The sequence below is a fragment of the Lipotes vexillifer genome, unplaced genomic scaffold, assembly GCF_000442215.2.
Source record: "Lipotes vexillifer unplaced genomic scaffold, Lipotes_vexillifer_v1.1 scaffold205, whole genome shotgun sequence".
NCBI classification, from domain to species: domain Eukaryota; kingdom Metazoa; phylum Chordata; class Mammalia; order Artiodactyla; family Lipotidae; genus Lipotes; species Lipotes vexillifer.
In genome coordinates this window covers 405,190-430,803 of record NW_006781396.1, presented here as the reverse complement: position 1 = coordinate 430,803, position 25,614 = coordinate 405,190, and the positions used below count along the sequence as shown (strand labels likewise).

The 25,614-nt window shown below is 38.9% G+C and overlaps 1 protein-coding gene across 3 annotated transcripts in view; it reads right to left on the bottom strand.

Moving 5' to 3' along the window:
- P4HA1 (prolyl 4-hydroxylase subunit alpha 1) overlaps window positions 1-25,614 on the bottom strand; it is a 92,273-nt gene that overhangs the window by 54,409 nt on the left and 12,250 nt on the right. For all 3 annotated transcript variants that reach the window (XM_007454668.1, XM_007454669.1, XM_007454670.1), the window contains exons 2-4: window positions 3,580-3,687; window positions 2,542-2,638; window positions 1,096-1,247 (exon numbers count right to left, since the gene is read on the bottom strand). In XM_007454668.1, coding sequence (XP_007454730.1) covers window positions 1,096-1,247; window positions 2,542-2,638; window positions 3,580-3,655 — 325 coding nt within the window. In that variant the 5' untranslated portion in view covers window positions 3,656-3,687. The remainder of the gene's footprint in view (window positions 1-1,095; window positions 1,248-2,541; window positions 2,639-3,579; window positions 3,688-25,614) is intronic.

The window sequence follows — 25,614 nt, the reverse complement described above, 5'->3', positions numbered from 1 at the left end:
TATATCTACTATAGCATTATGGGATGACTGCCACAGATTAAAACGCCTAAGTCTTAAGGTTTACTTTATAAAAAAACTTAGTTCACACTTGAGATTTTTTTTTTAGATTTTTTTAAAAAATAAATAAATGTGTGTGCATATGTATATATGTATACAAATGCATACATATATGACCTTAAAAATGTTCTCATGGTGTTATATGACAACAAATAATCACAGGTACTATTTCCTTCTCGTGTCAAAGAAGTATTCACAAGTGCTTGCCTTAATTTTTCTTTTCAAGGTTTCCTGTCCTATGCATAATAGTTTAGTTTACTGCTCACAAATACTTGAAAGCACCCTTGGAGTGCTTTATCTACACAGTTGGCTCAGTTCTCTGTCTCTCTTTTTTTCGCCACCTTCAATTATTCAACAAATAAACACTATGTACTAAAGCATAATACCTCTACTTCATTCAACTCCAGCCTTAGTTTTCCGTGTCTGTTACTAAAATATCTAAAAGATCTCAATACTCCAACTACAATTTTATTGTTTCAATTAGAAAGACATTCATTATTACTGTTTGCAGCCTCAATTTTTAAATTTATTGTCTATGTTAAACAAAACCATCCTAAGCTTCAAAGTACTATGTAAAACACAGCTAACATTTTTCCTTATTAGTATCACTCCCAGCACATTAAAAATTGATTAGAAGATAAAGACTTACCCATAAAATTTTTTAAATCTGAAGGTAATCCTAAAATGAAAACAATTACCCTCAGAAATGAAGCTGTATGCCAAATAACTGATTCACTTTTTTAGATTTCCAAGCAAAAAGGACCATGTTAAATGAAGAGCAGAAATTACATTTTAACAATAAAGTTCTATCTTTCTTTACTTCCAGTTTTTATTCATCTTTTTTTTAAAATCAAGAATTCAGGATGTAGACTAAATTAAATCTAGTCAAATCAAATACATCTCAGCAATAATTCAGTTACAAGGCTGAACACCTGATGTTCTGGGAACTGAATTTATCACTTCTTCTGGCATGTCTACAGGTGGTAGCAAAAAAGCCTTACTTTTTTTTTGGCTCATTAGTCTTACCATCTGACTTACCATCCGACATATCCTTAAGGACCAGATTCTCCAACTCACTCCACTCAGTGTTCAGACGTTTCATTAACTTAAATGCATTTACAGGGTGTCCAACAAATCCTTCTGGATCTTTTGTTGCTGTGCTGGTTAGCTGATCTAATTTCTCTGCCCATCTAAAAATGTAAGACATAAGTGGAATCTACATAAAGTATATACACACTCAATGAAGAAGAAGACTAGTAAAGCACTCAAAAAAGATTAGAGGGTTTTGAGTTAAAACTATACTTAAAATCCTTTTAAAAGTAAAATTACAAAGGATTTTTAAAAAGCAAGATTCTCTTACAGATAAAATCTAACTTGGCAAAATCAAAATATAACTACAAGACTTTTTGTTTTAGTTTTGTTTCTCCCAAATGGTTACGGTAAACGTAACCTAACTTAGTAGAATGTGATTGGAGATCCCTCTAGTAAGAATCTAAAAATTCATCCCTACAGGTCATTAAAGCCAAATAATTGATTATTACAAAGTAATCAGCCCAATCCAATTTCAGTTATATGTTCATTTAAATCAAACTTACAGCAAAATTTTATATTCGGTATCTAGAAACTGTATTTTAAAACAAAAAAACTGAATACTTAGCTACTCATTAAACAAAGGCTAGGAACTCTCAGGTCAGAATTAAATATGAACCTGAGTCAATTAAAAATAAATTAGGGGACTTCCCTGGTGGCGCAGTGGTTAAGAATCCGCCTGTCAATGCAGGGTACATGGGTTCGAGCCCTGGTCTGGGAAGATTTCCACATGCTGCGGAGCAACTAAGCCCATGCACCAAAACTACTGAGCCTGCACTCTAGAGCCCGCAAGCCACAACTACTGAGCCCACGTGCCACAGCTACTGAAGCCCGCACGCCTAGAGCCTGTGCTCTGCAACAAGAGAAGCCACTGCAATAAGAAGCCCACGCACGCAACGAACAGTAGTTCCCACTCGCCACAACAAGAGAAAGCCCGCACACAGCAACAAAGACCCAATGCAGCCATAAATAAATAAATAAATTTAAATAAATAAATTAGCATTTAAGGAAAAACTATATCAATTAAATAATACTATACTTATCACTGTAATCTCTAGAATGGAACCATAGGACTGAAGGATAAATAGCAGTAGAAAATTGCTCCAGAAGGTGGCTTGATTAGGGAGGTTAGAAGAGGATAGAAGATATTAGCAACCATTGAAAAAAAAAGTCAGTCAATGACCCATACCCATTTATATTCTTCTCAATCCATATTCTTCAACTGAAGTCTTACCCTGGGCCTAACTTCTGTTTTCTGTGCTCCTACTTTAGCCATTTCAACTGGCCTTTTAAGACTGACAGAGGGCTTTCATTTTCACTCAAAGAATGTTTTAGCTCTACCAAGAAAACATGAAGGTGGAATCAGAGTCATAATAAGTAAAACACTTTGCTTACTTTTTTATTTGTTCTAATTTGTCCTCTTCTGCCTTAATATAGTCTTTCAGGGAAGTCACCAGATCTTTTTCAGTACGGATCAAATCAGTCATCTGACCTAGAAGGAGAAAAAGGGAAGAAAGTAATCAAATACCCATACTGGTCAAAACAAGTATTTTCGAATAATTTAAGAATGACTGAAAATGCTTCATTGTGAGAGGACTTACCTGGCATGAATCAGATATGTTGGAGAGAGCATCATTTTTTTTTCTTTTTTTCCTTTTTTTAAAACCAGATAAATAAAAATAAAGCCGGAAACTCTTCTAATCATGTGTTCCAATTCAAAATTTCAAGCTACTTAATTCTGCAAGCTTGGATCATATCAACAAATTGTCTGTCATCTAAAAATTTATTTTTTAATTTCAAAACCTTACTTTCCAAGGATCAATGTTTCTTCTTCCCTACCTCCCCTCTCACCTATTTGTGGTTTTGAAACTACTTAGAACTAAATTTTTATTCAATAAACAAAGACCACACTAACAAAAAGTATACTTCTCAACTGCAAATTCAAATATCCGTATTTAGTTATTCATAAGGGGAAAACAGAACTCATCATTTTACATCCCAAAGTGAGGTTTCATAACTATAATACTTGTTTGTGTTTTATTTAGCTCCACAATCATGTGAGGGTAGAACTGGTCAACAGGATGACAGAAAACTTCTCTTTTAAGACATATGAAGTATGCATATAGGAAAACATAAAAGACTAAGTATATACATTAAAGGATTTGCTGGGTGGACTCATTACTAGAGAATTTTCTTTGGTATGCTTTTCTTAATTTTCATCAATTTCTAATCTGAAAATGTATTCCTTTTGTAATCAGAGGAAATAATTTAAAGAAAAAAATTGAATTTTAAAATGAGAGACTTTTAGAGGGGCAGGGACTGAAGTAATGTTTCAGTCTCTGGGAACACAATGTATTTGTTTTTACTGATCTAAAAACACTAAAAAATGTAAATTTTTAAATGTAAAAACAACAAAAAATAATTAAGACTTACCAATTGAAGTAAAAAAGCCTGGATCAGCCAAAGACTGGGGAAGTAGAAACCCTACAACTAAAATACACCAGATCATCTTCAGAGGCTTACTTTTACAGGATCGCACACCTATAAGAGAAATATGGCCATTATTTTTAAAAAGGAGGACTTCCCTGGTGGCGCAGTGGTTAAGAATCCGCCTGCCAATGCAGGGGACATGGGTTTGAGCCCTGGTCCGGGAAGATCCCACATGCCGCAGAGCAACTAAGCCCGTGCACCACAACTACTGACCCTGTGCTCTAGAGCCCACGAGCCACAGCTACTGAAGCTCACACGCCTAGAGCCCGTGCTCCGCAACAAGAGAAGCCACCGCAGTGAGAAGCCCACGCACTGCAACGAAGAGTAGCCCCCGCTCGCCACAACTAGAGAAAGCCTGCGCACAGCAACAAAGACCTGACTCAGCCAAAAATAAATAAATAAATTTAAAATAAAATAAAATAGAATGTTAGAATATGCTTAAAGGGAAAAAAGGTTTCAGAGCTTTCTGATTAATCCTCTAAATTGCTAACTTGTTCCATCTTTTCCCTGCAATGGCCTTAAATTTTAAAATAAGTTCAATTAAAAGTCGCAGATATTGGGGTGATGAAAACGTTCTAAAATATACGGTGGTGATCAATTGTTGAAGAACACTGTGGAAGTACTAAAAAGTACTCAAGTGTGAACATGGGTGAATAGTGTGGTATATGAATTATATCTCAATAAAGCTGTTTTATTTTTTAAAAGTTGTACAGAATTAAAAAACAAAACCAACCAACCCTGTCGATTTAAGCTAGTAATTTCTCTCAAAGGGCCCAATGCTGAGCTTTTTCTCTTATCTACTGTGTTCTATGTAAAATATCCTTAGCCCAGTACAAAGTTGTGGCATTTTTTTCTAAAACCTGGCAGCAAAGCCCTTCTGTCTTTTTTGCTTTGTCCCCCGTAGGGCTGTCTTTTCTGGAATTGATTCTTCATGGCAGATGCAGATTATCAACTAACCAGTAGAAAGTTTTTTACTCTGCTTTCCCAAAGGCCCTGTTAGCACTCTTCTCTTGCACCTTTTCCACAACATACATGGACTTTAAGTCCTTCTCCTTTATTACCTTACAGGAAAATAAATGACAACTGCAGTACCATTTGCCCCAATAACAGACACCCATTGGTTATTCTGGCTTGTCAACCTATTCCTCTTTTGTACAGGCACCTCTGACTCCTCCCAAGTGACTTCTCCTAAAGCAACAGGTTCAAGTCCACATTGGAAAACTCCCTATTACACACAGACACACACAAAACACTTTCCCTTAACATGAATCAGTAAAAATAGGTCACCACAGAAACTGACACTGACCTCCTGGAAGTACTCCTAAGTCTCCTCCCTCAAGTCTGCAAACTTCCAGTTACTTCCAGAACCACACAGTAGTGAAATACACTGTTCTCTTGGCTGCTTTACAGTAACTCTTTGGGAAGGCCTCTAGCATGCAGCAGATGCAGACACTTCCTCTCCTGGGTTCCTGCCAAAGCACAAGACTTTTTCAAAATCCTGGGCTGTCTGAACAGTCTAGAATTTTCTCACTGTTTAAACAGATTTCTGCCATAATTTCTTCATAAATAAATGTTATTTCCAGCAAATACAAATGCTTTTGCTGTACTAACAGAAGGCTAATCAGAAATGTTGTCTAAACGTTTAACTCTGATGAGAAAGTTTACATTTGTCAGATAAGAGGTTATCATTTTTTTCACTGCTAAAATATATTTTGTCCCTAAAGTTTCTGTCATCTTTTATCATCCTTAAACCTCACAATGAATCAAGAACCATTAGCCTACAGAAATTACAAAAAAGAAGCTTGAAAACTGCTTTATTCTAGATGGAATAAAGAATTATAATCAACAACAACAAAAAAAACAACAAAAGGAAAAGCTATTGGATCTCTGTAAAGGAGAGAAGAATTTTTAAACTTAAAAATGATAAGACAACCTATCAAAAGCCAGATGGAATTATATAAACAAAATAATTTAGGTTTATGTATGCTTTTAAAAAATTAACTACAAACTAGGAAACTAAAGAAAACAGAGCTCATTTAAGGAACTCCTACAAATCAGTAAGAAAACTACTAAGATGTTAGTAGATAAGTGGATTAAGAAACCAGAAAGCCACAAAAGAGGAACTATAGTTAACTAAACCCCCAAAAAACAAAAACAAAAACTCACTCATTGGTATTCAAGGACACAAAAAATTGAAATAAGATAGCCAGTTTTTGCCTATCAAACGAACAATTAAATTTAACAACTTAATTTAAAATATCTAATGATAGTGTTATATGTCAAGAAACTTAAAGTGAACATATTCCTTACTTGTAAATTTAAATTAAAAACAAGGAGACGAAGGGAAGATGGCGGAAGAGTAAGATGCGGAGATCACCTTCCTCCCCACAGATACACCAGAAATACATCTACACATGGAACAACTCCTACAGAACACCTACTGAACGCTGGCAGAAGACCTCAGACCTCCCAAAAGGCAAGAAACTCCCCATGTACCTGGGTAGGGCAAAAGAAAAAGGAATAAACAGAGACAAAAGGATAAGGACGGGACCTGCACCAGTGGGAGGGAGCTGTGAAGAAGGAAAGGTTTCCACACACTAGGAAGCCCCTTCGTGGGCGGAGACTGCGGGTAGCGGAGGGGGAAAGCTTCGGGGCCGCAGAGGAGAGCACAGCAACAGGGGTGCGGAGGGCAAAGCGGAGAGATTCCCGCACGGAGGATCAGTGCCGACGGGCACTCACCAGCCCGAGAGGCTTGTCTGCTCACCCACCGGGGCAGCGGGGCTGGGAGCTGAGGCTCGGGCTTCGGTGGCAGCGCAGGGAGAGGACTGGGGTTGGCGGTGTGAACACAGCCTGCAGGGGGTTAGTGCACCACGGCTAGCCGGGAGGGAGCGAGGGAAAAAGTCTGGACCTGCCGAAGAGGCAAGAGACTTTTTCTTCCGTCTTTGTTTCCTGGTGTGTGAGGAGAGGGGATTAAGAGCGCTGCTTAAAGGAGCTCCAGAGATGGGCGCGAGCCGCGGCTAAAAGCGCGGACCCCAGAGACGAGCATGAGACGCTAAGGCTGCTGCTGCCGCCACCAACAAGCCTGTGTGAGCACAGGTCACTATCCACACCCCCATTCCGGGGAGCCTGCGCAGCCCGCCACTGCCAGGGTCCCAGGATCCAGGGACAACTTCCCCAGGAGAACGCACGGCGTGCCTCAGGCTGGTACCACGTCATGCCGGCCTCTGCCGCCGCAGGCTCGCGCCGCACTCCGTGCCCCTCCCTCACCCCCGGCCTGAGTGAGCCAGAGTCCCCAAAGCAGCTGCTCCTTTAACCCCATCTTGTCTGAGTGAAGAACAGACGCCCTCTGGCGACCTACATGCAGAGGCGGGGCCAAATCCAAAGCTGAGCCCCTGGAAGCTGTGAGAACGAAGATGAGAAAGGGAAATCGCTCCCAGCAGCCTCAGAAGCAGCGGATTAAAGCTCCACAATCAACTTGATGTACCCTGCATCTGTGGAATACATGAATAGACAACAAAGCATCCCAAATTGAGGAGGTGGACTTTGAGAGCAAGATTTATGATTTTTTCCACTTTTCCTTTTTTGTGAGTGTGTATGTGTATGCTTCTGTGTGAGATTTTGTCTGTATAGCTTTGCTTCCACCATTTGTCCTAGGGTTCTATCCGTCCATTTTTTTCCTTAATAATTAGTTTTTATTTTAATAACTTTATTATATTTTATCTTATTTTACTTTATCTTCTTTCTTCTTTTTCCTTCCTCGCTCCTTCCCTCCCTCCCTCTCTCCTTCCTTTCTTTCTTTCTTTCTACTTTTTCTCCTTTATTCTGAGCCGTGTGGATGAAAGGCTCTTGGTGCTGCAGCCAGGAGTCAGTGCTGTGCCTCTGAGGTGGGAGAGCCAACTTCAGGACACTGGTCCACAAGAGACCTCCCAGCTCCACATAATATCAAATGGCGAAAATCTCCCAGAGATCTCCATCTCAACACCAGCACCCAGCTTCACTCAACGACCAGCAAGCTACAGTGCTGGACACCCTATGCCAAACAACTAGCAAGAAAGGAACATGACGCCACCCATTAGCAGAGAGGCTGCCTAAAATCATAGTAAGTCCACAGACACCCCAAAACACACCACCAGACATGGACCTGCTCACCAGAAAGACAAGATCCAGCCTCATCCACCAGAACACAGGCACTAGTCCCCTCCACCAGGAAGCTTACACAACCCATTGAACCAACCTTAGCCACTGTGGACAGACACCAAAAACAACGGGAACTACGAACCTGCAGCCTGCATAAAGGAGACCCCCAAACACAGTAAGTGAAGCAAAATGAGAAGACAGAGAAATACACAGCAGATGAAGGAGCAAGGTAAAAACCCACCAGACCAAACAAATGAAAAGGAAATAGGCAGTCTACCTGAAAAAGAATGCAGAGTAATAATAGCAAAGATGATCCAAAATCTTGGAAACAGAATAGATAAAATGCAAGAAACATTTAACAAGGAACTAGAAGAACTAAAGATGAAACAAACAACGATGAACAACACAATAAATGAAATTTAAAATACTCTAGATGGGATCAATAGCAGAATAACTGAGGCAGAAGAATGGATAAGTGACCTGGAAGATAAAATAGTGGAAATAACTACTGCAGAGCAGAATAAAGAAAAAAGAATGAAAAGAACTGAGGACAATCTCAGAGACCTCTGGGACAACATTAAACGCACCAACATTCGAATTATAGGGGTTCCAGAAGAAGAAGAGAAAAAGAAAGGGACTGAGAAAATATTTGAAGAGATTATAGTTGAAAACTTCGCTAATATGGGAAAGGAAATAATCAAGTCCAGGAAGCACAGAGAGTCCCACACAGGATAAATCCAAGGACAAATACACCAAGACACATATTAATCAAACTGTCAAAAATTAAATACAAAGAAAAAATATTAAAAGCAGCAAGGGAAAAACAACAAAAATCACACAAGGGAATCCCCAGCAGAAACTCTGCAACCCAGAAGGGACTCGCAGGACATATTTAAAGTGATGAAGGAGATAAACCGGCAACCAAGATTACTCTACCCAGCAAGGATCTCATTCAGATTTGATGGAGAAATTAAAACCTTTATTGACAAGCAAAAGCTGAGAGAGTTCAGCACCACCAAACCAGCTCTACAACAAATGCTAAAGGAACTTCTCTAGGCAAGAAACACAAGAGAAGGAAAAGACCTACAATAACGAACCCAAAACAATTAAGAAAATGGGAATAGGAACATACATATCGATAATTACCTTAAATGTAAATGGACTAAATGCTCCCACCAAAAGACACAGATTGGCTGAATGGATACAAAAACAAGACCCATATATATGCTGTCTACAAGAGACCCACTTCAGACCTACAGACACATACAGACTGAAAGTAAGGGGATGGAAAAAGATATTCCATGCAAATGGAAACCAAAAGAAAGCTAGAGTAGCAATTCTCATATCAGACAAAATAGACTTTAAAATAAAGACTACTAGAAGAGACAAAGAAGGACACTACATAATGATCAAGGGATCGATCCAAGAAGAAGATATAACAATTGTAAATACTTATGCACCAAACATAGGAGCACCTCAAAAACAAGGCAAATACTAACAGCCATAAAAGGGGAAATCGACAGTAACACATTCTGAGTAGCGGAATTTAACACCCCACTTTCACCAATGGACAGATCATCCAAAATGAAAATAAATAAGGAAACACAAGCTTTAAATGATACGTTAAACAAGGTGGACTTAATTGACATTTATAGGACATTCCATCCCAAAACAACAGAATACACATTTTTCTCAACTGCTCATGGAACTTTCTCCAGGACAGATCATATCTTGGGTCACAAATCAAGCCTTGGTAAATTTAAGAAAATCGAAATTGTATCAAGTATCTTTTCCGACCACAATGCTATGAGACTAGATATCAATTACAGGAAAAGATCTGTAAAAAATGCAAACACATGGAGGCTAAACAATACACTACTTAATAACGAAGTGATCACTGAAGAAATCAAAGAGGAAATCAAAAAATACCTAGAAACAAATGACAATGCAGACACAATGACCCAAAACCTACGGGATGTAGCAAAAGCAGTTCTAAGAGGGAAGTTTATAGCAATACAATCCTACCTTAAGAAACAGGAAACATCTAGAACACACAACCTAAACTTGCACCTAAAGAAATTAGAGAAAGAAGAACAAAAAAACCCCACAGTTAGCAGAAGGAAAGAAATCATAAAAATCAGATCAGAAATAAATGAAAAAGAAATGAAGGAAACGATAGCAAACATCAATAAAAGTAAAAGCTTATTCTTTGAGAAGATAAACAAAATTGATAAACCATTAAGCCAGACTCATCAAGAAAAAAAGGGAGAAGACTCAAATCAACAGAATTAGAAATGAAAAAGGAGAAGTAACAACTGACACTGCAGAAATACAAAAGATCATGAGAGATTACTACAAGCAACTCTATGCCAATAATATGGACAACCTGGAAGAAAGGGACAAATTCTTAGAAATGCACAACCTGCCAAGACTGAATCAGGAAAAAATAGAAAATATGAACAGACCAATCACAAGCAATGCAATTGAAACTGTGATTAAATATCTTCCAACAAACAAAAGCCCAGGACCAGATGATGGCTTCACAGGCGAATTCTATCAAACATTTAGAGAAGAGCTAACACCTATCCTTCTCAAACTCTTCCAAAATATAGCAGAGGGAGGAACACTCCCAAACTCATTCTACAAGGCCACCATCACCTTGATACCAAAACGAGACACGGATGTCACAAAGAAAGAAAACTACAGGCCAATATCACTGACGAACATAGATGCAAAAATCCTCAACAAAATACTAGCAAATAGAATCCAACAGCACATTAAAAGGATCATACACCATGATCAAGTGGGGTTTATTCCAGGAATGCTAAGATTCTTCAATATATGCAAATCAATCAATGTGATAAACCATATTAACACAATGAAGGAGAAAAACCACATGATCATCTCAATAGATGCAGAGAACGCTTTCAACAAAATTCAACACCCATTTATGATAAAAACCCTGCACAAAGTAGGCATAGAGGGAACCTTCCTCAACATAATAAAGGCCATATATGACAAACCGACAGCCAACATCATCCTCAATGGTGATAAACTGAAAGCATTTCCTCTAAGATCAGGAACAAGACAAGGTTACCCACTCTCACCACTCTTATTCAACATAGTTTTGGAAGCTTTAGCCACAGCGACCAGAGAAGAAAAGGAAATAAAAGGAATCCAAATCGGAAAAGAAGTAAAGCTGTCACTGTTTGCAGATGACATGATACTATACATAGAGAATCCTAAAGATGCTACCAGAAAACTACTAGAGATAATCAATGAATTTGGTAAAGTAGCAGGATACAAAATTAATGCACAGAAATCTCTGGCATTCCTATACACTAATGACAAAAAGTCTGAAAGTGAAATCAAGAAAACACTCCATTTACCTTTGCAACAAAAAGAATAAAATATCTAGGAATAAACCTACCTAAGGAGACAAAAGACCGGTATGCAGAAAATTATAAGACACTGATGAAAGAAATTAAAGATGATACAAATAGATGGAGAGATATACCATGTTTGTGGATTGGAAGAATCAACATTGTGAAAATGCCTCTACTACCCAAAGCAATCTACACATTCAATGCAATCCCTATCAAACTACCACTGGCATTTTTCACAGAACTAGAACAAAAAATTTCACAATTTGTATGGAAACACAAAAGACCCTGAATAGCCAAAGCAATCTTGAGAACGAAAAATGGAGCTGGAGGAATCAGGCTCCCTGACTTCAGAGTATACTACAAAGCTACAGTAATCAAGACAGTATGGTACTGGCACAAAAACAGAAATATAGGTCAATGGAACAGGACAGAAAGCCCAGAGATAAACCCACACACATATGGTCCACTTATCTTTGATAAAGGAGGCAGGAATGTACAGTGGAGAAAGGACAGCCTCTTCAATAAGTGGTGCTGGGAAAACTGGAAAGGTACATGTAAAAGTATGAGATCAGATCACTCCCTAACACCATACACAAAAGTAAGCTCAAAATGGATTAAAGACCTAAATGTAAGGCCAGAATACACCCTGAGAAAACCGTAATTCAAAAAGAGTCATGTACATGACATAAATCACAGCAAGATCCTTCTTGACCCACCTCCTAGAGTAATGGAGATAAAAACAAAAATAAACAAATGGGACCTAATGAAACTTCAAAGCTTTTGCACAGCAAAGGAAACCATAAACAAGACCAAAAGACAACCCTCAGAATGGGAGAAAATATTTGCAAATGAATCAACTGACAAAGGATTAATCTCCAAAATTTACAAGCAGCTCATGCAGCTCAATAACAAAAAAACAAACAACCCAATCCAAAAATGGGCAGAAGACCTAAATAGACATTTCTCCAAAGAAGATATACAGACTGCCAACAAACACATGAAAGAATGCTCAACATCATTAATCATTAGAGAAATGCAAATCAAAACTACAATGAGATATCATCTCACACCAGTCAGAATGGCCATCATCAAAAAATCTAGAAACAATAAATGCTGGAGAGGGTGTGGAGAAAAGGGAACACTCTTGCACTGCTGGTGGGAATGTGAATTGGTTCAGCCACTATGGAGAACAGTATGGAGGTTCCTTAAAAAACTACAAATAGAACTACCATATGACCCAGCAATCCCACTACTGGGCATATACCCTGAGAAAACCATAATTCAAAAAGAGTCATGTACCAAAATGTTCATTGCAGCTCTATATACAATAGCCCGGAGATGGAAACAACCTAAGCGTCCATCATCAGATGGATGGATAAAGAAGATGTGGAACATATATACAATGGAATATTACCCAGTCATAAAAAGAAACAAAATTGAGCTATTTGTAATGAAGTGGATAGACCTACAGTCTGTCATACAGAGTGAAGTAAGTCAGAAAGAGAAAGACAAATACCGTATGCTAACACATATATATGGAATTTTAGAAAAAAATGTCATGAAGAACCTAGGGGTAAGACAGGAATAAAGACACAGACCTACTAGAGAATGGACTTGAGGATATGGGGAGGGGGAAGGGTAAGCTGTGACAAAGCGAGAAAGAGGCATGGATATATATACACTACCAAACGTAAGGTAGACAGCTAGCGGGAAGCAGCTGCATAGCACAGGGAGATCAGCTCGGTGCTTTGTGACCGCCTGGAGGGGTGGGATAGGGAGGGTGGGAGGGAGGGAGACGCAAGAGGGAAGAGATATGGGAACATATGTATATGTATAACTGATTCACTTTGTTACGGAGAAGAAACTAACACACCATTGTAAAGCAATTATACTCCAATAAAAATGTAAAAAAAATAATTAATGTAAGGCCAAAAACTATCAAACTCTTAGAGGAAAACATAGGCAGAACACACTATGACATAAATCACAGCAAGATCCTTTTTGACCCAACTCCTAGAGAAATGGAAATAAAAACAAAAATAAACAAATGGGACCTAATGAAACGTCAAAGCTTTTGCACAGCAAAGGAAACCATAAGCAAGACCAAAAGACAACCCTCAGAATGGCAGAAAATATTTGCAAATGATGCAACTGACAAAGGATTAATCTCCAAAATTTATAAGCAGCTCATGAAGCTCAATAACAAAAAAACAAACAACCCAATCCAAAAATGGGCAGAAGACCTAAATAGACATTTCTCCAAAGAAGATATACAGACTGCCAACAAACACATGAAAGAACACTCAACATCATTAATCATTAGAGAAATGCAACTCAAAACTACAATGAGATATCATCTCACACCAGTCAGAATGGCCATCATCAAAAAATCTAGAAACAATAAATGCTGGAGAGGGTGTGGAGAAAAGGGAACACTCTTGCACTGCTGGTGGGAATGTGAATTGGTACAGCCACTTTGGAGAACAGTATGGAGGTTCCTTAGAAAACTACAAATAGAACTACCATATGACCCAGCAATTCCACTACTGGGCATATATCCTGAGAAAACCATAATTCAAAGTCATGTACCAAAATGTTCATTGCAGCTCTATTTACAATAGCCCAGAGATGGAAACAACATAAGTGTCCATCCTCGGATGAATGGATAAAGAAGATGTGGCACATATATACAATGGAATATTACTCAGCCATAAAAAGAAACGAAATTGAGCTATTTGTAATGAGGTGGATAGACCCAGAGTCTGTCATACAGAGTGAAGTAAGTCAGAAAGAGAAAGACAAATATGGTATGCTAACACATATATGGAATTAAAAAAAATGTCATGAAGAACCTAGGGGTAAGACAGGAATAAAGACACAGACCTACTAGAGCATGGACTTGAGGATATGGGGAGGGGGAAGGGTAAGCTGTGACAAAGCACGAGAGAGGCATGGACATATATACACTACCAAACGTAAGGTAGATAGCTAGTGGGAAGCAGCCGCATAGCACAGGGAGATCAGCTCCAGCTCGGTGCTTTGTGACCACCTGGAGGGGTGGGATAGGGAAGGTGGGAGGGAGGGAGACTCAAGAGGGAAGAGATATGGGAACATATGTATATGTATAACTGATTCACTTTGTTTTAAAGTAGAAACTAACACACCATTGTAAAGCAATTACACTCCAATAAAGATGTAAAAAAATAAATAAATAAAAATAAATAAATGAAAAACCAGATTTAAAAATTAACATCAACTCTCAATCATTGCTGGTGGGTTTGCAAAATGGTACAGCCACTTTGGAACACAGTTTGGCAGTTTCTTAATAAATTAAAAATACTCTTATGATATGATCCAGCAATCATGCTCCTTAGTATTTACCCAATGGAGTTGAAAATTTATGTCCCCACAAAAACCTGCACATGTATATTTATAGCAGCTTATTTAATAATAGCCAAAACTTGGAAGCAACCAAGATTTCCTTTAGTAGGTGAATGGATACACTGTGATACATCTAGACAACAGAATATTCAATGCTAAAAAGAAATGAGCTATCAAGCCATTACAAAAATAAACATGGAGGAAACAAATGTGTATTACTGAATGAAAGAAGTCAATCTGAAAACGCTACTATATACTGTATGACTTCAACTATATGACACTCTGGAAGAAATAAAACTATGAAGAGAGTAAAAAGATCAGTGGTTGATGGAAGGAGGGCGGATGAACAGGTGGAGCAAAGAGGAATTTTAGGGCAGTGAAAATATTCTACAATATCATAACGATGAATACGTGTCATTATACATTAGTTCAAATTCATAGAATTTACAACACCAAGAGTAAAGGGGTAATGTTAAACTATGGACTTTGGGCAATTACAATGTGTCAATGTAGATTCATCAATTTTAACAAATATGCCATTCTGGTGAGGGACTATGCATGTGTGGGGGCAGGGAGTATATGGGACAACTCTGTACCATCCTCACAATTTTGCTGTAAAAAAAATGAACTCCTGAAAAAAAATAAACATCATACAACCCTGCTGGAATCTGTATTGAATGAGATTGTTTCTACTACACTCTGACAGAAAGTTATAAATAAATACTAATCAAAACAAAGAGGAGGGCTTCCTTGGTGGCGCAGTGGTTGAGAGTCCACCTGCCAATGCAGGGGACACGGGTTCGTGCCCCGGTCTGGGAAGATCCCATGTGCCGCAGAGCGGCTAGGCCCGTGAGCCACGGCCGCTGAGCCTGCGCATCCAGGCTTGTGCTCCGCAGCGAGAGAGGCCACAACAGTGAGAGGCCCGCGTACCACAAAAACAAAAACAAACCAAAAAACAAAGGGGGACTTTCCTGGTGATTCACTGGTTGAGAATCCACCTGCCAATACAGAGGACACGGGGTTCAATCTCTGGGCTGGGAATATCCCACATGCCGCAGAACAACTAAAGCCATGCACCACAACTACTGAGCCTGCGCTCTAGAACCTGAAAGCCACAACTACTGAAGCCCGCACACTGTAGGGCCCACTTGTTGCAACTACTGAAGCCCGCGCCCAGAGTCCATGCTCAGCAACAAGAGAAGCCACCGCAATGAGAAGCTCACGCACCACAACGAAGAGCAGGCCCCACTTGCCACAACTAGAGAAAGCCCGCACACAGCAATGAAGACCCAACGCAGCCAAAAAAAAAAAAAGAAAAAGAAAAAGAAAAAAATTAACATTAGAGGGCAAACAGCAGAAGCAAGAAGAACTACAATCCTGCAGCCTGTGGAACAAAAACCATATTCACAGAAAGATAGACAAGATGAAAAGGCAGAGGGCTATGTACCAGATGAAGGAACAAGGTAACACCCCAGAAAAAGAACTAAATGAAGTGGAGATAGGCAACCTTCCAGAAAGAGAATGCAAAATAATCATAGTGAAGATGATCCAGGACCTCGGAAAAAGAATGGAGGCAAAGACTGAGAAGATGCAAGAAGTGTTTAACAAAGACCTAGAAGAATTAAAGAACAAACAAACAGAGATGAACAATACAATAACTGAAATGAAAACTACACTAGAAGGAATCAATAGCAGAATAACTGAGGCAGAAGAATGGATAAGTGACCTGGAAGACAGCATGGTGGAATTCACTGCCATGGAACAGAATAAAGAAAAAAGAATGAAAAGAAATGAAGACAGCCTAAGAGACCTCTGGGACAACATTAAATGTAACAACATTCGCATTATAGGCGTCCCGGAAGGAGGAGAGAGAGAAAGGACCCGAGAAAATATTTGAAGAGATTAGAGTCAAAAACTTCCCTAACATGGGAAAGGATGTAGCCAACCAAGTCCAGGAAGTACAGAGAGTCCCATATAGGGTAAACCCAAGGAGAAACACGCCGAGACACACAGTAATCAAACTGGCAAAAATTAAAGACGAAGAAATATTACTAAAAGCATCAAGGGAAAAACGACAAATAACATACAAGGGAACTCCCATAAGGTTAACAGCTGATTTCTCAGCAGAAACTCTACGAGCCATAAGGGAGTGGCATGATATACTTAAAGTGCTGCAAGGGAAGAACCTACAACCAAGATTACTCTACCCGGCAAGGATCTCATTCAGATTTGATGGAGAAATCAAAAGCTTTACAGACGAGCAAAGCTAAGAAAATTCAGCACCACCAAACCAGCTCTACAACAAATGCTAAAGGAACTTCTCTAAATGGGAATCACAAGAGAAGAAAAGGACCTACAAAAATAAACCCAAAGCAATTGGGAAAATGGTAATAGGAACATACATATCGATAATTGTCTTAAACGTGAATGGATTAAATGCTCCAACCAAAGATACAGGCTTGCTGAACAGATACAAAAACAAGACCCATATATCTGCTGTCTACAGGAGACCCACTTCAGACCTAGGGACACATTCAGTCTGAAACTGAGGGGATGGAAAAAGATATTCCATGCAAATAGAAATCAAAAGAAAGTTGGAGTAGCAATACTCATATCAGATAAAATAGACCTTAAAATAAAGAATGTTACAAGAGACAAAGAAGGACACTACCTAATGATCAAGGGATCAATCCAAGAAGAAGATATAACAATTATAAATATATATGCACCCAACATAGGAGCACCTCTATACATAACACAACTGCTAACAGCTATAAAAGAGGAAATCGACATTAACACAATAATAGTGGGGGACTTTAACACCTCACTTACACCAATGGACAGATCATCCAAACAGAAAATAAATAAGGAAACAGAAGCTTTAAACGACACAAGAGACCAGGTAGATTTAATGGATATTTATAGGACATTCCATACAAAAACAGCAGATTACACTTTCTTCTCAAGTGTGCACAGAACATTCTCCAGGATAGATCACATCTTGAGTCACAAATCAAGCCTCAGTAAATTTAAGAAAACTGAAATCATATCAAGCATCTTTTCTGACAACAACAGCATGAGATTAGAAATCAATTACAGGGAAAAAAACGTAAAAAACACTAACACATGGAGGCTAAACAATACATTACTAAATAACCAAGAGATCACTGAAGAAATCAAAGAGGAAATCAAAAAATACCCAGAGACAAATGATAATGAAAATACAACAATCCAAAACCTATGGGATGCAGCAAAAGCAGTTCTAAGAGGGTAGTTTATAGCTATACAAGCCTACCTCAAGAAACAAGAAAAAAATCTCACATAAACAATCTAATCTTCCACCTAAAGGAACTAGAGAAAGAAGAACCTACAAAAGCCAAACTTAGCAGAAGGAAAGAAATCATAAAGATCAGAGCAGAAATAAATGAAGTAGAAACAAAGAAAACAATAGCACAGATCAATAAAACTAAAAGCTGGTTCTTTGAGAAGATAAACAAAACTGATAAACCATTAGCCACACTCATCAAGAAAAAGAGGGAGAGGACTCAAATCAATAAAATTGGAAATGAAAAAGGAGAAGTTACAAGGGACACCGCAGAAATACAAAGCATCCTAAGAGACTACTACAAGCAACTCTAAGCCAATAATATGGACAACCTGGAAGAAATGGACAAATTCTTAAGAAAGGTATAACCTTCCAAGACTGAACCAGGAAGAAATAGAAAATATGAACAGACCAATCACAAGTAATGAAATTGAAACTGTGATTAAAAATCTTCCAACAAACTAAAGTCCAGGACCAGATGGCTTCACAGGTGAATTCTATCACACATTTAGAGAAGAGCTAACACCCATTGTTCTCAAACTCTTCCAAGAAATTGCAGAGGCAGGAACACTCCCAAACTCATTCTATGAGGCCACCATCACCCTGACACCAAAACCAGACAAAGATACTAAAAAAAAAGAAAATTATAGACCAATATCACTGATGAATATAGATGCAAAAATCCTCAACAAAATACTAGCAAACGGAATCCAACAACACATTAAAAGGATCCTACACCATGATCAAGTGGGATTTATCCCAGTGATGCAACGATTCTTCAATATACTCAAATCAATCAATGTAATACACCATATTAAATTGAAGAAGAAAAACCATATGATCATCTCAATAGATGCAGAAAAAGCTTTTGGCAAAATTCAACACCCATATATAAGAACTCTCCAGAAAGTGGGCACACAGGGAACCTACCTCAACATAATAAAGGCCATATATGACAAACCCACAGCAAACATCATTCTCAATGGTGAAAAACTGAAAGCATTTCCTCTAAGATCAGGAACAAGACAGGGATGTTCACTCTTGCCACTATTATTCAACATAGTTTTGGAAGTCCTAGCCACGACAATCAGAGAATAAAAAGAAATAAAAGGAATACAAATAGGAAAAGAAGAAGTAAAACTGTCACTGTTTGCAGATGACATGATACTATACATAGAGAATCCTAAGGATGCCACCAGAAAACTACTAGAGATAATCAATGAATTTGGTAAAGTTGCAGGATACAAAATTAATGCACAGAAATCTCTTGCGTTCCTATACACAAATGATGAAAAATCTGACAGAGAAATTAAGGAAACACTCCCATTTACCACTGCAACAAAAAGAATAAAATACCTAGGAATAAACCTACCTAGGGAGACAAAAGACCTGTATGCAGAAAACTGTAAGACACTGATGAAAGAAATTAAAGATTATACCAACATATGGAGAGACATACCATGTTCTTGGATTGGAAGAATCAATATTGTGAAAATGACTATACTACCCAAAGCAATCTACAGATTCAATGCAATCCCCATCAAATTACCAATGGCATTTTTTACAGAACTAGAACAAAATATCCTAAAATTTGTATGAAGACACAAAAGACCCTGAATAGCCAAAGCAGTCTTGAGGGAAAAAAACAGAGCTGGAGGAATCAGACTCCCTGACTTCAGACTATACTACAAAGCTACAGTAATCAAGACAATATGGTACTGGCACAAAAACAGAAATATAGATCAATGGAACAGGATAGAAAGCCCAGAGATAAACCCACGCACCTATGGTCAACTAATCTATGACAAAGGAGGCAAGGATATACAATGGAGAAAAGACAGTCTCTTCAATAAGTGGTGCTGGGAAAACTGGACAGCTACATGTAAAAGAATGAAATTAGAACACTCCCTAACACCATACACAAAAATAAACTCAAAATGGATTAGAGACCTAAATGTAAGACCGGACACTATAAAACTCTTAGAGGAAAACATAGGAAGAACACTCTTTGACATAAATCACAGCAAGATCTTTTTTGATCCACCTCCTAGAGTAATGGAAATAAAAACAAAAATAAACAAATGGGACCTAATGAAACTTAAAAGCTTTTGCACAGCAAAGGAAACAACAAACAAGATGAAAAGACAACCCTCAGAATGGGAAAAAATATTTGCAAACGAATCAACGGACAAAGGATTAATCTCCAAAATATATAAACAGCTCATGCAGCTCAATATTAAAAAAACAAACAACCCAATCAAAAAATGGGCAGAAGACCTAAATAGACATTTCTCCAAAGAGGACATACAGATGGCCGAGAAGCACATGAAAAGCTGCTCAACATCACTAATTATTAGAGAAATGCAAATCAAAACTACAATGAGGTATCACCTCACACCAGTCAGAATGAGCATCATCAGAAAATCTACAAACAACAAATGCTGGAGAGGGTGTGGAGAAAAGGGAACCCTCTTGCACTGTTGGTGGGAATGTAAATTGATACAGCCACTATGGAGAACAGTATGGAGGTTCTTAAAAAACTAAAAATAGAATTACCATATGACCCAGCAATCCCACTACTGGGCATATACCCAGAGATCAAAAAGACACATGCACCTCAATATTCACTGCAGCACTATTTACAATAGTCAGGTCACAGAAGCAACCTAAATGCCCACAGACAGACGAATTGATAAAGAAGATGTGGTACATATATACAATGGAATATTACTCAGCCATAAAAAGGAACGAAATTGGGTCATTTGTAGAGACGTGGATGCATTTAGAGACTGTCATACAGAGTGAAGTGAGTCAGAAAGAGAAAAACAAATATCGCATATTAACGCATATATGTGGAACCTAGAAAAATGGTACAGATGAACCGGTTTGCAGGGCAGAAACTGAGACACAGATGTAGAGAACAAACGTATGGACACCAAGGGGGGAAAGTGGTAGGGGTGGTGGTGGTGGTGTGATGAACTGGGAGACTGGGATTGACATGTATACACTGATGTGTATAAAATGGATGACTAATAAGAACCTGATGTATAAAAAAATAAATTAAATAAAATTCAAAAAAAATTAACATTATAATGTGATCGTAACTATGCAAGAAAACATGCAGAGGAAATTCACCAAAATGTAGTTGTCTCTGGAGAGCAGAACATTAGGTGATTTTTTCCTATTTCTCTGCATTTTCCAGATGTCATAGGGTATATTTACTTTTATACTCAATGTGTTTTTTTTCTCATCATGTAATAGGTTATTTTTTTTTATTGAAATATAGTTGATTTACAATGTTGTGCCAATCTCTTCTGTACAGCAAAGTGACTCACTTGTATGTAGACTCACTTTTTTTAATATTCTTTTCCATTATGGTATATTACAGAATATTGAATATAGTTCCCTATGTTATACAGTAGAACTTTGTTGTTTATCCATCCTATATATAATAGTTTACATCTGCTAATCCCAAACTCCCAGTCCTTCCCTCCCCCAGCCCCCTACCCCTTGGCAATCACAAGTCTGCTCTCTATGTCTGTGTTCTGTTTTGTAGATAGGCTCATTTGTGTCATATTATAGATTCCACATATAAGTGACATCATATGGTATTTGTTTTTCTCTTTTTTTTTTTTTTCACTCTGTATGACAGACTCTAGGTCCCTCTCACTGTCGTGGCCTCTCCCATTTGCGGAGCACAGGCTCCGGACGCACAGGCTCAGTGGCCATGGCTCACGGGCCCAGCCGCTCCGCGGCACGTGGGATCTTCCCGAAACGGGGCACGAACCCGCGTCTCCTGCATCGGCAGGCGGACTCTCAAGCACTGCGCCACCAGGGAAGCCCTGTTTTTCTCTTTTTGACTTCACTTCACTTAGTATGATAATCCCTAGTTGCACCCATGTTGCTGCAATGGCATTATTTCGTTGTTGTTTTTCTTTTCTTTAAGCAGAAATTCCTTCCTTCCTCCCTCCCTTCCTTCCTTTCTTTTTGGCTGCACTGGGTCTTCGTTGCTGTGTGCGGGCTTTCTCTAGTTGCAGCGAGTGGGGGCTATTCTTTGTCACGGTGCCTGGGCTTTTCATTGCGGTGGCTTCTCTTGTTGCAGAGCATGGGCTCTAGGCATGTGGGCTCAGTAGTTGTGGCTCGTGGGCTCTAAAGCACAGGCTCACTAGTTGTGGCGCACGGGCTTAGTTGCTCCGCAACATGTGGGATCTTCCCAGATCAGGGCTCGAACCCATGTCCCCTGCATTAGCAGGTGGATTCTTAACCATTGCACCACCAGGGAAGCCCTGCAGACATTTTAATGATGACCATTCTGACCGGTGTGAGGTGGTACCTCATTGTAGTTTTGATTTGCATTTCTCTAATTATATTTACTTTTATAATGACAAAAATTAACTCTATACAAAAATAATAAACCTAAAACATCAACTTCCATATTATGGCACTATAAGCCTTTAATGAAGTGCTTAACTACACTCTAAAACAATAAAGTGGCTAACATGTCTGAGCATGTCCCATTTTCTAACTCTATAAACCTCTAGATTTCTCTGCTTCAAAGATTGTTAAGCTTATTTGAAAGCAACCCAGATATCAAGTAGTAAGCTACTGTACATTGTCAGAGTAGCATACTTTTCTATTCTCCTTCCTCCCAGAAATAGACATATAACCCAGGCTAAGGCAGTCATTGACTCTCATTCCCACCAACGTAACAGTTGAGGAGTGGGCTTGTGAAATAGTAAAAAGCAGCTCTTCCTGAATTGCTAAGTTCAGAGGATGTGAATCTGGAGCTGCCTGTGACCATCTTTCCCACTTGACAAGGACAGACAGTAACCTAATCTATAAACAAGACAAAGTTATACAGAGACAAACAGCTTTACAAGCTCCACAGTCCTGATTCTTACAATTACTGCTTTGAATCTGTGAGCTATCCCAATAATCTTCCAACTCAGCTAAGGGAGCCTGTATATTCCCTTTTTCTTAAACTAGTTCATGTTGGATTTCTGTCACTTACAATAGAAAGTTCAGACCCTCACAGCATTACTCCAAATTACCATGCCAACGTAAGCTGTTAATAAAAATGAAGGTAGCCTATATAGCAGTGGTTCTAAACTTTAGCTGTATCAGATCACCTAAAGGTTGAGGTACCTAGATCATTTATGCAAGTTCTCAGGTGACGCTGCGGCTGCTACTGCTCTGGGAACCACACTTTGAGAACCACAGGATATAACCATCTCTTGAAACCACACAAAAGGCGCTCTCTGCCTTTAAAATATATTTTACTTCAAATTATTTTTTGGAACATGTCATTGAGTTTCTAATTAATCTAGGGAATGCTTCCTCTAATCTGTTTTTTTGTTTGTTTGTTTGTTTGTTTTTGCGGTACGCGGGCCTCTCACTGTTGTGGCCTCTCCCGTTGCGGAGCACAGGCTCCGGACGCCTAGGCCCACTGGCCATGGCTCACGGGCGCAGCCGCTTTGCGGCATGTGGGATCTTCCCGGACCAGGGCACGAACCCATGTCCCCTGCATCGGCAGGTGGACTCTCAACCACTGCGCCACCAGGGAAGCACTAATCTGTTTTAATACTCCGTCTAATCCACATTCTTTCAGAAACCTTAAGTGACATGTTAATAGGCAAGCATATCTTTATCAATCACAGGTTTTTAAAACATAATGGTTTCTTTACTTATGATGTCTCACTTCCATTTATTACCACCTTCATTCAGTTACCAGCTTGCAAAGCAAATCATTATATGCAACTAAGAGTAAAGCATCCCAAAAGACATTAGGGTTTTATTAAAAATAGTGAGATATACTGTGCAGTAGAAGCTAACACAACACTATATGCCAATAAAAATTAATTTAAAAAAAAGTAAGACACCTTCTTTCTAAACCCTCAAACAAGCTTGAAATAGAATTTAAATGGATTAAAGAGGATGCAATCTCCTTTAAATCTCAGATCCCTGAGAGTACCTGATGAAAGGAAGGGAGGGAGGGGAGGAAAGGGGAAAGAAAACAAAGCCAAAGAAGAGTCAAAGATACAAAGACAAATTTATACTGATAAAAAATTTAGTGCTAAAACAGTATGGATAAATTACTGATAATATTTTGGTTCTTGGTTAGATGGTAGGTTCATGAGTATTTTTTATCTAATTTTTATAACACATGTATATTACATGTAGTGTTTGATATACATGAATGTAATATTTTTAAAACTGTAAGGAAACAACAACAACCTGGGAAACATATTCTCAGGTAGACCTGGACAAAAATAAATTGCAAAGTGTACTATTTATCTAAAACTTTCCTACAGTCCTTCTCTTCCAGGAAAGTCCAGTCCCACATACTCACAGATCAATCAAACCTGGGAACAGATTTTAAAACAGTTCTGCTACATTCTAAATGTTTACGACTTTGAGTTATCAGGATTCACTGAATTGTATGTTCAAGTTATTCAGTGGATTACTAGAACAGGGCATCTGGCAAATAATTCTGTTAAGCCTTTTGGTCTAACATTTTCCTTCCAAGAAAAAAGTTGCAACATTTAAAAGTTTGTCTTGGGCTTCCCTGGTGGCGCAGTGGTTGAGAGTCCGCCTGCCGATGCAGGAGACACGGGTTCATGCCCCGATCCGGGAAGATCCCACATGCCGCGGAGCGGCTAGGCCCGTGAGCCACGGCCGGTGAGCCTGCGCGTCCAGAGCCTGTGCTCCGCAACGGGAGAGGCCACAACAGTGAGAGGCCCGCGTACCGCAAAAAAAAAAGTTTGTCTTTCCCAGACAAATCACTCAAAAGTTAATAAGGTGGGCTAAAAAATGCTTGTTATTCTAATCTAAACTTTCTCTGACACAAAAAATTTTCCACAGGGCTCCTTCTAACAGTCAGTCTCTCCACACCTTCCACAACTGTTCCAAACCTTCTTTTAGAGGGCTCCAGCTTTAAGTTTATTTTTCCTCATACAAATTCCATATTCAACTGTTGGTTTTCCTGACGTCTGTGTTAGACTTTAATCTTTCTGACAGTTTTTGGTCAACACAAAAGACCAACACACATTCAGGCTTCTAATTCAGGCCACTGCAATGTAGTATATACATTAAGACAGCATGTCTCTACCATATAAGCAGGATGGATTTTCCAAGACAACTAAGAGTGATTACTAATAGAACTAGTTATGTTTCTGTTCTTCCCTATTATCCCTCTGTAAATTGCCATTTGTTTTAACTTTATGAATTCTAGTCATACTTCTGCTCCCAAAGAGAGCAAGATGCATCTCTAGTAAACACTTAAAATACGATGGACGAGTGCTTTAATGGTATGAGCAACCTTTTGATCAAAAACTCAGAAATCAGGGCTTCCCTGGTGGTGCAGTGGTTGAGAATCCGCCTGCCAATGCAGGGGACACGGGGTCGATCCCTGGTCCGGGAAGATCCTACATGTCACGGAGCAACTAAGCCCGTGCACCACAGCTACTGAGCCTATGTTCTAGAGCGCGCGAGCCACAACTACTGAGCCTATGTGCTGCAACTACTGAAGCCCGTGCACCTAGAGCCCATGCTCCACAAAAAGAGAAGCCACCACAGTAAGAAGCTGTGCACTGCAACAAAGAGTAGCCCCTGCTCGCCGCAACTAGAGAAAGCCAGCGTGCAGCAATGAAGACCCAACACAGCCAAAAATAAATATTTTAAAAAAGAGTTGTTATTAAAAACAACAACAACAAGAAATACTTCAGAAATCATACTAGCCTCTTTGCCACA